General features: G+C 35.8%; 1 protein-coding gene across 8 annotated transcripts in view; it reads left to right on the top strand.

Annotated features, from left to right (window-relative positions):
• The first annotated feature begins 638 nt into the window (after nt 1–638).
• The window catches only part of LOC123548441 (protein Jumonji-like), a 44,154-nt gene continuing 29,221 nt past the window's right edge, over nt 639–15,571 (top strand). The window contains exons 1-5 of one of the 8 annotated variants that reach the window (XM_045335708.2): nt 639–654; nt 12,549–12,678; nt 13,317–13,477; nt 14,054–14,167; nt 15,201–15,311. In XM_045335708.2, coding sequence (XP_045191643.2) covers nt 12,583–12,678; nt 13,317–13,477; nt 14,054–14,167; nt 15,201–15,311 — 482 coding nt within the window. In that variant the 5' untranslated portion in view covers nt 639–654; nt 12,549–12,582. Of the gene's footprint in view, nt 692–9,752; nt 10,046–10,280; nt 11,285–12,548; nt 12,679–13,316; nt 13,478–14,053; nt 14,168–15,200; nt 15,312–15,571 lie in introns of those variants that run through there. The other 7 variants (XM_045335711.2, XM_045335710.2, XM_045335713.2 and 4 more) reach the window with 7 other exon arrangements.

Below are 15,571 nucleotides of genomic sequence, written 5' to 3'. Positions count from 1 at the left end.
GAAATAGCTTGGGAACTTTGGTGTTAATTATAACTGAGCCGTAGCGCCCGAAGATCTGACAATACATACTGTCACTTTTTTCCAGACGTTTTAAAGTTGCCACAAAATCAATTATCACAAAAACCCTACATTTTTTTTTGAAATATATAATGTACCATAGATTAGGACCTGCAGACAATAAAAATATGACTCGTGATTCTTTTTATTAAAATAAAGACATTACAAGCCCCCACCGCTAGTTAATTCGCTACGAATTGCGAGTCCTGCTTTTCACCTCCGAGGTAATTTTGCATAATCGATTGCTCGGATGTGACGTTAGAGGTCCAGTTATAATCCCATACTCTACCATATGTTTTTATCCTTTGTATTGTATTCTTTTAACCTTGGCACTACTGAGCTTGCTCCTCTTTTAACAGTCTGTCCCAGACAAAGCGGCCTTCTCAGTTATAATCAGCTAATTTATTTTTGGTCAGTACACAGTAGATGTAGATGTAGCGATAACCGGATATTTGTTTTAGGCATGTATAGTGTACGGGTAAGAGACTGTTAAACGTCAAACACATCAGCCTGAAAAGCTAATAAATCTCATTTCCTCGGGTTTTTGTGAAACTTCCGCCTTGATAAGATGAAATATTATGAGTACATTTATTGGAGGTATTGACAACTACATGTTTGCAACACACCCTGCTTGGTAATTGATATAATATGTTGATTCGAATGTAGTAGTAAACGGACAGCTTTAGTTATCGGACAAAATTCAAAGTAATGTCTTCATTTAAAGTTTCTTTTATTCTTCACCAGCTGATAACTTTGAATTCTTTTTATTTTTATGCAGTTTTCAAAAAAAAAGTGAGAAATCAATAGAACTAGCGATTACAGCCTGATTGTGCATAATGCACGCAGTTGGTTTACATATCGACACCTATTTTTCTGACACAACCCTTATTCGGCCTTCCCCGTAATGTTTTAAGTTTTTCCTGGAAAACACGCCTCTCTTCCGGTTTCCACAGGCAGCTTTTTTTACAAACGCCATAAACATTGTCTTGCTGGTAGTTTGAAGAAAAATTGAAATTAAAAGGTAAGCAAATGATAAAAAACTCCATACTGTTACATTTTTAATTTTTTCACTATTCCCAAAATTTCACGTCCAAAATAGTATTGTTATAATAAATCCATGTTTTTCATTCCATATGTTTGAAAAGTCTTCGTGCGCAATTAGGTTATTTTTACATGGCTTCCGCCCCACTAGTCAACTACTCCGAGTATAAGTTTGTTTTAATATTGTGACGGTCAAACTGTAATGCGGACCAAATATGCCAAAACCCGAGTGAATTGAGTTTTTTATGAAGTTTGCATTTAACAACAATTTTCACATTTTTCTGCACTCTACTTGTTATAAATCATATAAATACAGACAATACCTGATATCTGCTTGTTTCTATAAGTACTCGGTAAAAATATGTTAGCTCAAAACGAAACACGTTAGCTGAAATCCTTGTAAACACAGCCAACTGTGTGAAATCTTACTTGCTCAATATCTCTCTAAAACCCCGTTGAAAACCATTCAATGTCGTCTCCCTGTTTTTTTTTTTAATGCACCTCTTACATGTTTTGAAATTTGTTGAACGTTAGTATTGACAATCATTTTTCTCCTGTTTTTTTTTGTCCTGTACACAATGACATTATAAAATCTTCTAAATTCACAAATGTATTAATCGTTCCAAACAAACAAAATGTAAAAAAAAGTCAAAAGGATCCATGCATAAATTTGACATTAATGTTTTGCTTTGGTTTTGTTTTGCTTTAATAAATGTTTATTTTCAGGGTTTATGACTTAATTAACCACATACAAACGTATAACTAAAATAATTGATTTGAAACGAAAATAAAGTACGTTCGCACAAATGGTCTTATTCGAGATTGAAATCGGTGAGCGGCGCAGGAATTTTCCACAACCGTAAAGCACCCGTTTTTTTAAGTAAGGTGCTATTTTTGTGTGGCTTTATGACAAATTCATTCTTATATAACATGATACCTGAAATACAAGAAAAATGAAAATCTGCACACAAAACGTTTTTTAATAACACATTGAAATCGGCGAGCCTAAGGGAAATGAACTCAAATTACCATAAACTTCTCTTATATAAACACTGTTTCTGTTACTTTGTTTTTGAAATCTCTAACCCTGTTCAGTCAGAAATAACTGAGAGAAGTTTAATTAAAAGTTATTTTTGCATACGAGATTTACGGAAATAGGTGTGTCGCGACATACAGTGTAGATCTCTCTAAGAAATAACTGTTTATTTTTGATGATCATCTTGACTTATCTGGTTTACTTTTGAAAGATTTTTTAATACCCTCACATGCTCTTTAGTTAAATAATGTATTCATACCGTTACAAGACGTTCCGAATCGGCAATTTTGGAAAGTTCGATCATAGCTTTTTTTTTATTCTAACTAATTTTTATTACGTTTTGAATATTAGATATGTGTATTATGTCTGTCACAATCAAATAGATTACCACTAGTGCAACAAGGGGTGTCAAATTGATATAGTAAGTCTTTTTAGGTGAATTTGTTTGCAAATGAATTGACATCTCGTTTGGCAATAGTTTTTACTTCAGTAAATGCCCTTAGATGTCTCGGACAACAAATATTATTTTTTTAATTATATGCAAAACGACTTCTAAACAACGCACTTGTTGTCAAAATTTGAATTTGAAGTTTACTTTTAATATATTCCTATGGCGATTTACAAAAGATAAACGCATATTACGCGAAATATATAATTTGTAAGTCCTTATCTTATAAGAAATAACCACGCATAGTTTATTTGATTTTGTTTATCTGAATAAAAAAAACTAAAATTGCATAATGATACTGTGCCTCATGTAACAAACCAAAGGAGCTTGTTTGTTAAGGTCCGTTGTTGTACATTAGTAACATGTGTCCTCCATCATACATTATACGTCACCATATAAAAAATCAAGTTGATTAAGGCATTGGATACCACTTTCAAGTTTGTATCAAGGAAATGCGGTAGATCTAATGAATTTCCCGCGTGCTTGCCCCGAATTCAATGTCGTATAATAGTTTTGTGCTAACGTTTTTTTTTTATATATTCTTCTTGTAAAGTAAATTATTTTGAAAGTATTATATTGATTCTCTCAAAATTCAAAACTAACTTAGTTTAAAAAATACAGGTGTAATACGGTGAAACGTGGGATCCCTTCTCAAGTCTGTCACCATGTTACTTACTTCTTTCCCAGGACGACACGGCTGTAAGCTCCTCCGTTTTTGAGCGTTTCAACAAATACGCACATGTCTCCCTACTTAACTGGTCTAAATTTGCTATCAAGATGTAAAATATTTTTACGACAGTACATGAAAACATCACGGGGATCTGAAAACTGTTGCGAGGGCCGTTTGGAAAAAATATGTACATAACTTTCACGAGACCTTGATGTTGCAACATGGACAAATCGACTTTTTTATATTCGCTAGGCTGTTTTTATATATATCTAATCTTTTTCTGTATGCTGTTCATACGTTTTAAATAATATACATCACGTATACATCAAATATTTCTCTTTCATTTCTTTTAATTCAATATGACGTAAAAAAAACGAGAATTCACAGCGTACAGTTTTGCCACAATTCTCCAATACTTGAAATGTAATGCTGTAAGGTGCGCGTTTTCTGATTGGTTGATAAGGATCAAAACAATGCATCATGAATATCATGGCTGAAAACCAGGTCAAATTGAGTATACGTGGATTATGGCATTCATAAAGTAACCTGTGTAATTTCAAGAATATCATAGGTGCAGATCGCGAGAAAAAGGGTCTTTCTTCGGGGCATGGGATAATATTTCATAGTGTTAAACAATTCCATTCTGTATTTGAGATGCGACAAATAATTGCTCGCAGCAGATCTACGGTTTTTTGACAGACTTTGGCTGTCGCGGTGGCTCAAAAGTCAAATTAAAAAGCAACACTCAGCGACATTAGCTGTCTATGCCCCCACTACAAATTTTGTGCAAAGTATACTTCACACAAAAAGCTACCTTTATAGACCCATGTACCTACGAGGTTTTCTTATCAGCGCTTACTAAAATTTTAAATAGAGAAAAAGGTTTTTTTTCTCTGTTTCGTTTTCTGTAATCATTTGCCCACTAGGGTCTATAGACCTGATGCTGATAATATACCTGTAGGATTATTTTGGGCTCTGGTGGAAGGGTGGGTAAAACCCTTTTTAAGCCCCCTTCTTGATGGAATTGGCTGCTGTACGCTCAGTTTGTTATCTTCACAGTTTATTTTTAGATGGTGACAGATCTATTATATTGTCATTATCGCTGTAAACTCAATTTACAGCCCAGTGTTTTTTAGTGCTCATCATGTGTATGGAGTTTCTCCCTGCCAGTGCTTATCTAATCTTGTTTTGAAGTCAATTACAGTTTTAGCATCTCAACAACTGTGGTACTTCTTCCATGGTTTGATACCACGACCGAAACCTGTTCTGGCAAAACGTTGTTCTAGAACATGGCATTTCAATTTGTTAGTTATGGGCCGCTTGTTGAAGAAGAGTACTTTAAAAATCTCTCAAAAAGGACAGCCAAAATCAATTCCTGTATAACAATTGTAAAAACTTGTATAAGTCACCTTTAATCTGCGATGGTGAAGACTGGGTAATTTTAATTTTTTCACAGGTCTGTATATGTACGTCTTTCCAAGAATTGCAAGAATTGTTGCTCCATTTTGGAAGTCGTTTCTAGACTGTCTCTGTCCTTTATAAAATATGGGTGCCAACAACATGTGCAAATTCAATATGAATGTGAATCAATGCAGTGTACAGCTTCATGAAAGTTTTATTCATCGATAAATTCAAATCTTGCGATGGTTCATATGCGTTGCTTTTTGATTTTTGTCGAAATAGTGCTTACTGAACTTTATGTCTCTTTCAAAGAAAACATTACACCAAGATCTCATTCTTCCTGTGCCACTATAAGACTGTTGTTTATCATTTTTATACCCGTTTTGAGGATTTGCATGCCCGTAAGGAAACTTTACACATTAATCAGCATTAAATTTTCCAATTCGCCAGTTGCAGCCCATTTCATGACAGAATTAAGGTCAACTTGAGTACGTATATCAGAATCACTTGCTGGTGCATAATTCTTGTGTCATCAGCAAAATTTTAATGCTGGATTTTAACATTCTCCTTCTTTTGACGTCATTCATGTATATAATAACAAGCACTGGTTCCCTAGTACACTGCCCTGGGGCGCCTCCACATAATACATACTTTTTTCCCATGTTGATGTACCTTTCCCTTAACTGATACACATTGGCTTCTATAGCATAAAAGTCTTGATCCATTTAAGAACTTCCCCCTTAATCCCAAAGAATAGATTTATCTAACCTTACATTGGGACCTTATCAAAAGCTTTTGCTAATCCAAGAATACACTGAGTCCCAGCTTGGTGATTTTCAATATATTCAGTCCATTCGTCCATCACATTGACAGCTGCAAAGCACTGATCTGTTAGTTCGAAACCTTTATTGATCATCTGACAATAAATTGTTCTCTCAATATGTTTTCATAATATGTTGCGAATAATTTTTTTCCAAAGTTTTACACACAATTGAGGTTTAAGCTAACTGGTCTATAGTTACTACTTGTGGATCAGTTTTTTGCCCTTTTTTTAAATAATTGGTGGAAATTTAGCATCCTTTCCTGCTTTCGGGAGAGTCCCGTTTTCGACCAAATGTCTAAATATTAAAGTGGTGGTGTAAAAATATATCAGCAAACTCTTTAAAACAAAGGGTGAATCTCATCGGGGCCCATTGCTTACTGAATCAAGTCCTTCACAGTTTCAACACCTCATCTCATATATATATGTTTGCAGTTCAGTGTCACAGATTATCAGTATATCTGGCACATTGTTAAGGTTCTCTTTTAGTGACATCACTAGAAAAGAATCATTAGCAGTCGCCTTCTCCTTATTGGATTTCATCAAGTCACCAGCATCATTGTCAAATTAAAATACACCCACCGTCGACTTTGTTTTGTTTTTACATATCTCCAAAATGTTTTTTGGTTCAGTTTTTTTCTTTTTGTGAGATCATTTTTCATAGCTTCTACTTGTTTTAATACACTCATTTGCACAAAAGCACGTTCTTACCCTTTATATTCATCATACTCTTCAGACTTCCTAGTTGCCAACTATTTATCCAAGCATAGCCGTTTCTTTTTATATGTTTTAAAGTTTTCACCTTCATCCACATATTTTGCTTATACCCTTTCTTTTGTTTGTTTCGGAACAATATTGTCTATACTGTCTTGAATTCTTAGTAAATGGTTCCACATCCCTCACTGTCACAGTTTTTAAAAGTCAATTCCCATCTATTTCCTGCCATTCAATGTTCAAAACCTATCAAATCACATTTCTGTACATATAAAACCATTATTTTCCAGTGTCATTACTCTTTAGAGTCACAAAGAAGTAGTTCAAAATACATACATGGTCACTACCATCCCAAGATTGCAAATATTAATGTTATCACATTAGATCCCCTGCCAGTAATAATCAGATCAAGAATTTACTTAGTTGTGTCTTCTATAACTTGTCAACTGATACCTGTTGAAACATATATGTCCACGCAGACACTCGATAAACTGAATTCAATGGGTTTTTTTTTTTTTGGTCCTGGTTATGAGGGGTACTCTGTAACATCCCATTCAATATCTTTCCTATTAAGTCTCTCAGTAATGAGTAATTTTCACTAACAACGGAGGCTTGATGAATTACTAATTTAATTGTATCACAACCTTCAAAAATCAAAGGGCTCCATAACTCAGCCACTATGACATCTATCCTCAACCAACCAGTCACAACCAAATGCATCTCCATACATAGAGTTTAATTGTAAGTTTGTGACTGTCCACGATCTGATTTTGCATAACTATTATCACACCCTCCCAACATCTGAACTAGAAACACTGTATAACCATCTATTTATATATTGGAATGACACAACATTATCAATATTCAGTTTTTGTAGAACTTCAGTAACGACACAAATGTTCTGGCTGTATACTTCAAATTTGTTATTTTCAATTCATCCATCTTATTACGCAGCTGATCAGCATTTGTACAGATGCACTTGTGCATTTTTTATCGCCCTAACCGAGGGACTTATTATGTTTTACGGCTTTGTCCGTCTGTCCTGTAGCAATTTCAGTTCATGTCCACCGGTAATCTTGACCCCTGAAGTATTTCAAGGAAACTTGACAACAAAATGTTCACCACACTGAGACGATGGGCAGAGCACATGTTGTGGATGTGCCTCGCTTCAAGGTCAAGTCACACTTAGGAGTCAAGGTCATGATCAGTTTGTTTCGTGTCCGCTCTGTAACTCTGTGAACCCCTTGAAGGATTTCAAAGAAACTTGAACAAATGTTCACCACCCTAAGACGACGTGCAAGAGCGCATGTTTTCTCAGATGAGCGCTTCAATGTCACACTTATGAGACAAAGGTCATCTCAGTTTGTTTCGGTGTCCGCTCTGGTAACCTTGGATCCCCCTTGAAGGATTTCAAAGAAATTGACACACAATGTTCACCACCCCAAACGACGTGCAGAGCGCATGTGCCCCGGATGACTCGCTTCAAGGTCAAGGTCCACATCTTAGGGTCAAAAGTTCATAGCACAGTTTTGTTTTTTTGTCCGTTCTGTAACTCTTGAACGGCTGAAGATTTCAAGAAACTTGGCATAACTGTCACCCCACACGGAGACGATGTTGTCAAGCACTGTTCCCGGATGACTCGCTTTCAGGTTCAAGGTCACACTTAAGGGGTCAAAGTCATATATGACTTTGCTTTGGGTCTATAATGCCTCATTGCAGGGCTCTGTTTTTATTGGCAGATCTCTTTTTTTTTTGTACTTAAATATTGTTTTTCTTTGAATTACTCCCTTTTATGTTACTATAAATAGCTTAGTTGAACTTTTTATAGGGCCGTAGGGAAAAACTCTAGACCATTTCTGTGGTACCACCTGATGTTACTTCCAATTTTAGGGCTATTTTACATACCTGAACCTGATAGTTTTTTTTAGGCCGAATATTGTTTGTGGATTTTGTTTTTTGAAGTTTCCTTTTGTTGTTCAGTCCTTGGGCTACACATCAGTTCTTACAAATTTTGCTCCCTCCTATGAGTAAGCCTCAGGCGTATATTGCCTCGAAAAAAAAACAACAAACATTGCCCCCTGTCGTCGCTCTTGTTTATAAGGGTTTCAGTAATGCTAGAACTGTTTCAGAACTGCAGAGTCAACAACTAAATTTCTATCTGTGCAAAACTAACAACATTTGAAACATTCACTGAAACGTTCTTTGGTAATCATAGTTCTCAGCAGGCCCATGGCCTACGATAGTTCTACATCAAAAACAACTAGAAGTAACTGTAGTATCTCGAGATCAAACTCAATCACAAACTGTCAATATCACCATGACTGTCATAAACATGACTTGGCAAGGTTTGTTTACTGACTCGTAATACGAGATCACAATTATCAAGTCAGATTAACAGAATACATCTAAATTAACATCAACGTAGTAACATCCTACACATGTCCACATTAGTTACGCTTTCTAACGACAGTACTATTACAGTTTGTACATCACAACTCCTACAAGCGTAATACTCCGAGCCAGAACCGAGGTACCTACCCCTGCTGACCACCTATAGGTGCGTTTTTTTATTATTAGCACTTGACCATCTTTTGGTTTCTTTCAGTGATTTCACCACGAAAATAATAAGGTTAGATTTCTCTCCTCCTCTCTTCTTTTTCAGACGTTCTTCCTTAACCTAATCTTTTTTCTCTTTCCGTTTTGTCTGGTTCTGGTTTATGAAATTTTGCTCCCCCATGAGCGTATTCATTGATCAGTTTTCTTCCTTAGGTATTTGTGCCCCTAATACTTATGTTTGTCTCCTGTTGACTGAAGTTGACTTTAATTAGCCTTAGCTCTAGACCCTGGTACCCCAATCTCACAAAGTTTTAGCAATTTTCCACACAGAGCATCTAATAACCTAACATGTCTCTTAAACCTTTCCATCAGAATCCCTTATTCTCTCACAATTCGGGGAACATTGTTGTGAAAAATAATAATTCCAATTTCCTGTCCTCCCTCTCTTTAAATTCAGTAATTGCACATGCAACCTTTTCCGTGACAATACTGTTAATCATGTCCTTTAATGCATCTACCTTTTTTCTCACATTCAGTTATCTTAACATTTTGTTTGCTTAAAGCTGACCCAAACTCTGCTAGTTTTGGCAAAACCCTGGTACAACCATCACAATTAAATGGCAAGTTCTTAGTTGGTTCATGCTTCAAGGCTTCATACAACTTAACAGATATGTGACTAAGTCAAGGCAGAACCAGTAATCACAAATCTGACAGTTCATCGACTTTTGAGTTTTTTTTAACACAACTTCACACTGTGCACAGCTTTTGTTATTTGGCGTACTGGATGCCATTGCAACAGAAATTCAGTTGCTATATGATGGTTTATCGTTTGATCTGTCACCAATACTATATTTTAACACTGATATCAAGTCTAATGCAGAGGATTAGGGTAGATAACAAAAACGCTATTGCAGATTCTCAATTTTTGGTCCACCATCACCGGAACCGGAAGTGACTTCTATATGTAAGGGATGGGTACACTTACCATTTTGTTTGTAACAGTGAGGGTAATCAGAATAGGAGACACGTTCCTGTGTCCCATTTGTGCTGATCCCAACAACTAACTCCATAAACTAACACTGAAAATACTTTGTAAATACGTTTTGGGTAGTTTTCTTGTTACTAACAGTTACATTTGATGTTCGAGATTTGTTTAAACTGTTACTGACTTTTTGTGACGTAAACTTTGGAGCACAGTATATTTTGAAGCAGGTGTCCGAAAACGGGTTGTACAACTTCCGGTTAATGGAAAAGTGGGTCAGCCATGTTGGAAAGGATATCTAAAACATGCTGCGGGATGAGGTTTGTTTACTTGCGTATTTTTTAGGATAAATGATTGTTGAACAAAACTCCAGCATTTATAATTGTTGAACATTTTCCACGTAGGGAAACCGTAGCGATATACCGTTAGCTGTCCGAAAATGGGTTGTACCGGGATACCGTTATAACATGTCTAAGAAAGCAGTAATTTACCAGTGTTTACAGATTATATGTAAATTAACCGATTTTTATGCCCCCGAAGGGAGGCATATAGTTTTTGAACCGTCTGTCGGTTTGTCGGTCTGTCAGTCTGTCCGCAATTTTCGTGTCCGGTCCATATCTTTGTCATCCATGGATGGATTTTCAAATAACTTGGCATGAATGTGTACCACAGTAAGACGACGTGTCGTGCGCAATACCCAGGTCCGTAGCTCAAAGGTCAAGGTCACACTTAGACGTTAAATGTCATTTTTCATGATACTGCATTGATGGGCGTGTCCGGTCCATATCTTTGTCATCTATGGATGGATTTTCAAATAACTTGGCATGAATGTGTACCACAGTAAGACGACGTGTCATGTGCAAGACCCAGGTCCGTTGCTCAAAGGTCAAGGTCACACTTAGACGTTAAAGGTCATATTTCATGATAGTGCATTGATGGGCGTGTCCGGTCCATATCTTTGTCATTCATGCATGGATTTTAAAATTATTGGGCATGAATGTGTACCACAGTAAGATGACGTGTCGCGTGCAAGACCCAGGTCTGTAGCTCAAAGGTCAAGGTCACACTTAGACGTTAAAGGTCATATTTCATGATAGTGCATTGATGGGCGTGTCCGGTCCATATCTTTGTCATTCATGTATGGATTTTAAAATAACTATGCATGAATGTGTGGCACAGTAAGACGACGTGTCGCGCGCAAGACCCAGGTCCGTAGGTCAAAGGTCCTAAACTCTAACATCGGCCATAACTATTCATTCAAAGTGCCATCGGGGGCATGTATCATCCTATGGAGACAGCTCTTGTTCAATCTATAAATTTACAAGACTGAGTGTTTGAAAACTGGTGAAAGTTTGTTTGGACACAAAATGGCAGCCTGCAATTAATTAATTTACATAAAGTATGCATTAACTAAAACAAAGAGCTATAAAAATAAACAGATCGGCAGCTTGAAAGGCATATAGAGCAAATCTCGCCAGTATCACAAGGGAACTGAATGAGATCTTGTTTTTCTGGCATATGAAACAGACAGCAGAAGGAAAAACCTTCTAACTTTAAAGGTTTGTTTTTCATGAACTTTGTTGAAGATGGTTATATTTATAATTCAATAAAATTTAAATTATACAAAATGTTGATTTTGATTTTCAAAAGTAACCATGTGCTATTAACTTTGCATGACGTCATTGTCAGTGCGTAGATGTTTAAGAGTTCTGCAACCTTAAATCATCCACATGTTCCCACAGAAAGATCCTTGACCTAGTTCTGCATGTTTACACTGAAACAAATTGACAGATACTTACAGTGCATGTTCACATGGACCACATGGGGCAAATTTGATGGTCATACTTTGTTGGACTCCCACTTTTATCCGTTTGAATGAGTATGTGTAATGTTTTATTGGTAAACGTTTACAAAATTTCTCCTGGTTAAAGGCAATGATTACTCTTCCAACCATCAAAGTCTTTCTCTGTTCATAAAACTGAACGAACAAGTGTTTTCTGCCTGTGAACAATATCATATTATCTCTTTTTCAGTAAACTGTAAGCCACCATTTTGCGCACTTGTGATAAATTCTGTTAGTGGGACGGAACAATACTTAAGAAAGCTGTATACGGTTATAATTAGTAAAAGATGTTAAATTTGATTCGAATAAAATAAATTCTTCCATTTCACAATGGAATTGCCTCAAACAGATCAACCATAGCGCGGAAATGTCAAAACGGCATGAACTTGCGTAAATGTTACCAAAAAATACTGTGAATTTATGATATTTTTTTCCTGATTATTTTGAGAAAATAACGCATTTACGATTATGGGTCCCCATTATAGAAGGGAAAAAGCCAGCTAGAGTCTTGACTGAAGACAATAATTGATTGCCGTTCAAACAGTATAGTTTCGTGTTTGAGAGATCATGTAAACGTTTGCAAAAATCTGTAAACTTGGGAGCCTTACATTTCGCTACACTTAACTTTTTAGTTATACTTAACAGAGAAAGGTACATGTCACCAACTTAAAAATGATATAACTAGATAGTACTCATATTTAACAGAAAAAAAAACAACATGTCACCAATTTAAAATTGATGTAACTAGATAGTAATCAACTCCAAAAATGATTTATTAAACAGTTTTAATTGTTTCAACCATTAACATATTTACATTTACAGTAGTTGTTTTTTTCTCTCCAGAATCTGATCATCTTTGTACATGTGGCATATGATGAGCAAAAAGATAGGTTGATCCGCTGAAAGTCGTGTTTGAGTGTGGGATGTAGAAGAATTTGCTAAAAATCGTAAATTTTACAATTGCATTATTTTTATTTCAGCAGAATAGAGACAGAACACCGCTAGAATAAAGAGATGGTGAGCAGAACACCAAAGCCAATGATGACGAGGCGGTCTGCCTCAGACTTGAAGAACAGGAGACCGAAGAGAAACATCTCGCCAAAAAACTTGGTAAATTGCTGGATATTTTATCTGCTCAGTACTAGGTTATACGCTAAAACATTGAGAAATTTAGTGTCTACGCTACCTGTTTAATATGCATCTAGGTGATTGCAAATGAAGGCAAAAAAATCCCATACAGAGACCTATGCCCCTTTTTTCCAGTCAAAAACATTTATAGGGTAAACATTAACAGCATTCTCTTAGAATAACTACCAGTAAATAATTTGATGACATGATGGAACGCTAAAGACTTGAACAGTCAGAGAATTGAATGGCTATTTGAAGGTACAGTGCAGGACTGTTTGTTTGAGTACCAATTGCTGTATGTTTGGATGGCTTGAAACTCTGGCTAACTCTAGCATTTAGCCGAGCAATTTGTTACATAGTCTTTGAGTGGTCAGATGTTTATTGTATTGTAGGTCATTGTTTATACAAACTAGATTGTGGGCCTCCAAAGAGTTTATTGCTGTCCAAACCTGTGTAAGCAGAAGGAATAATTCCGTAAACATGCACTGAAGTTTTATACCAGTTTATGGTTTATCATTTTGATATTAATCAGTACCTGATAAGTTTAGGAGAATAGGTGGTACATGTATATAAATGGGTTCCAAAATATCTGTCTAAAATTTATATTTTGTATTTTCTAGGATGACTCAGTGTCTGGACTGTCATGGAAAGAGGAGAGAGAACTGAAGAAGGCACTGTATGCATCGTTACAAGAGGCAAGACGTCAGTCACGGGATGATAAGCCTGAAGATGATGAAAGCATTGCAGACTCAAGGGACGGAATATCACATAGCCAGAGCAGGTAAATTGTGGAATAGCACATAATCAGAGGAGGTATAGTGTAGAATGTCACATAGTCAAAGAGCAATTTAATTGTGGTGTATCTTTCAGACCATGTAAATCTGGAAAATCACATTGCCGAAGAATTTAAGTTGTGGTATATTACATCAGGCAGGTAAATTGTGGAATACCACAGAGAGCTGGTTAATTGTGGAATGTGTTTTAGCCAGAATACATCATTGAGAAAATGTCACATAGAGCTAGTTAATTTTGAAATATCAAGCCTGAACAGGTAAATCATGTAATACACGTAGCCAGAATAGGTGAATTTTGGAATATCATATATTCTGACATAGAGCAGGTAAATTGTAACATTTCACTTAGAGCAAGTTAGTTGTAACATATCTCATAGCGCAAGTAAATTGTATTATATCACATAGATCAAGTAAATTGTAACATATCTCATAGTGCAAGTAAATTTATTGTATTATATTACATAGAGCAAGTATATTGTAAAGAATTTAATAAGTAACTGTGTATCCAGGGTGATTTATCTTTGTACCCCTTAATGTCATATATAACTTTGTTTTTTTTCTAGGGCAAGTTTAAGTTCTCTAAATGAGCCAAAGTTTGTGGATGAGAGCAGCTGCAGTGTGGACTCGAATCAAAGTTTTACTGAGAATAAAGAAACATCAAGGCTTGAAGCAAAAAAGTATGTATGATTGAATTCATGTAGTTTTAGTGCCCTAAATGAATCAAACTTTGTGGATGAGAGCTGCAGCGTATACTTGATTAAGAGCTTTCCAGAGAAAAAAGAACAACAAGGCATGAAGCAAAAAGTATGTATCATTTAATTTGTGTGAACTTGCTAGCCAAGTTTATCAAGAGGTTGCTTACACTTAATGGAGAGGTGGAAGGTTTGATATGGGAATGAATCATATATAGATATTATAATCTCCATGGGGATTTGACTGAAAACAGTTTGTTTGAAGTCACTTGTCATCAGCAGCCGCTTCTTGTGAGGAAGTTGTCAGTTTTTTGCTAAGGGCAAGTAGCTACTGGTACAAATATTAGGAATACTAGTTTTATTAACTGTCTGTTGATACAATACTGATACTGTGAAAAAATAGCATTAAACATAAATCAATCAAACAAATAAGTCACAACAGCTTAGTTGTCTTACACTCTTCTATACAGATAAACCCATATACGTCATTGTTCTGTGACTGAAATTTAGATGAAGACTTAACATTGCTGACTTTCATGACTGTTCTGTTAGGATATACCCTGCACAATTAGCTCAGAAGGGAGAAAGCTGATGTTGAAGCATATGTTCTTCATGACAGTTTGATATTAAACATTGTGTCTCAGGTCATTTCCTCCTCCACCTCTGATTCATGTGGAGAAGTTGACAGTTACTTGCAGAGGAATGGTTAGTACTGGTATAGGATCCAGGAAAACTGGTTAGATTAACTGACTGACGTTACAGATTGAAATCTGTTGAAAAACAGCATGAAACCCAAAACAAACAAACAATTTGTTAGGATTTATAATTGTGCATCCCAGTGAGTGACGGTTTTGAGTGAGCAGCCATTTCATGTTGCACTGAATGTTTCTAGATGTAAAATGTGAAATATGCATTGAGAAATTGTGAATTGTTTTAAATGTTATGAGAATACAATATTTTTGTATTAGTTCAGTTAATGTTCACTTAGTTTGATAATTATTTCAAATACCAATTTCAGGACTAAATACCATGCCCAAAGAAAATTTGCTGTGAATTCATTCACACCAATATGTCCCGAGCCTTCAAGCTCGGGAGTGCGAGCAACTCGATATCCGAGTGCGACTCATCAGTAAGTGAGATGTTGTCAAGCCTCGCCAGTTTTTGTCACGTTGATTTATACATTACATTCTTGGTGTTGTTTTGTTCGCTTCTTGCATGCCAGTTTATAGGAGATTTCCTTACTTTTTAGAGCCTTTAACAAATAACATGTCAAGAGTTTCACATGTTTATATTAGAAATCTAGTTTTCATGCTAACAGGAATTTGTCAGTTAGCATTTTAACTTTTTTACAGCAAATATTGTTTTTATTTCTGGTATATTTTATTGCTG

Source organism: Mercenaria mercenaria, chromosome 6, assembly GCF_021730395.1.
Source record: "Mercenaria mercenaria strain notata chromosome 6, MADL_Memer_1, whole genome shotgun sequence".
Lineage (NCBI taxonomy): Eukaryota > Metazoa > Mollusca > Bivalvia > Venerida > Veneridae > Mercenaria > Mercenaria mercenaria.
Note: the sequence above shows the minus strand (reverse complement) of the source record. Positions and strands in the feature narration are given on the sequence as shown.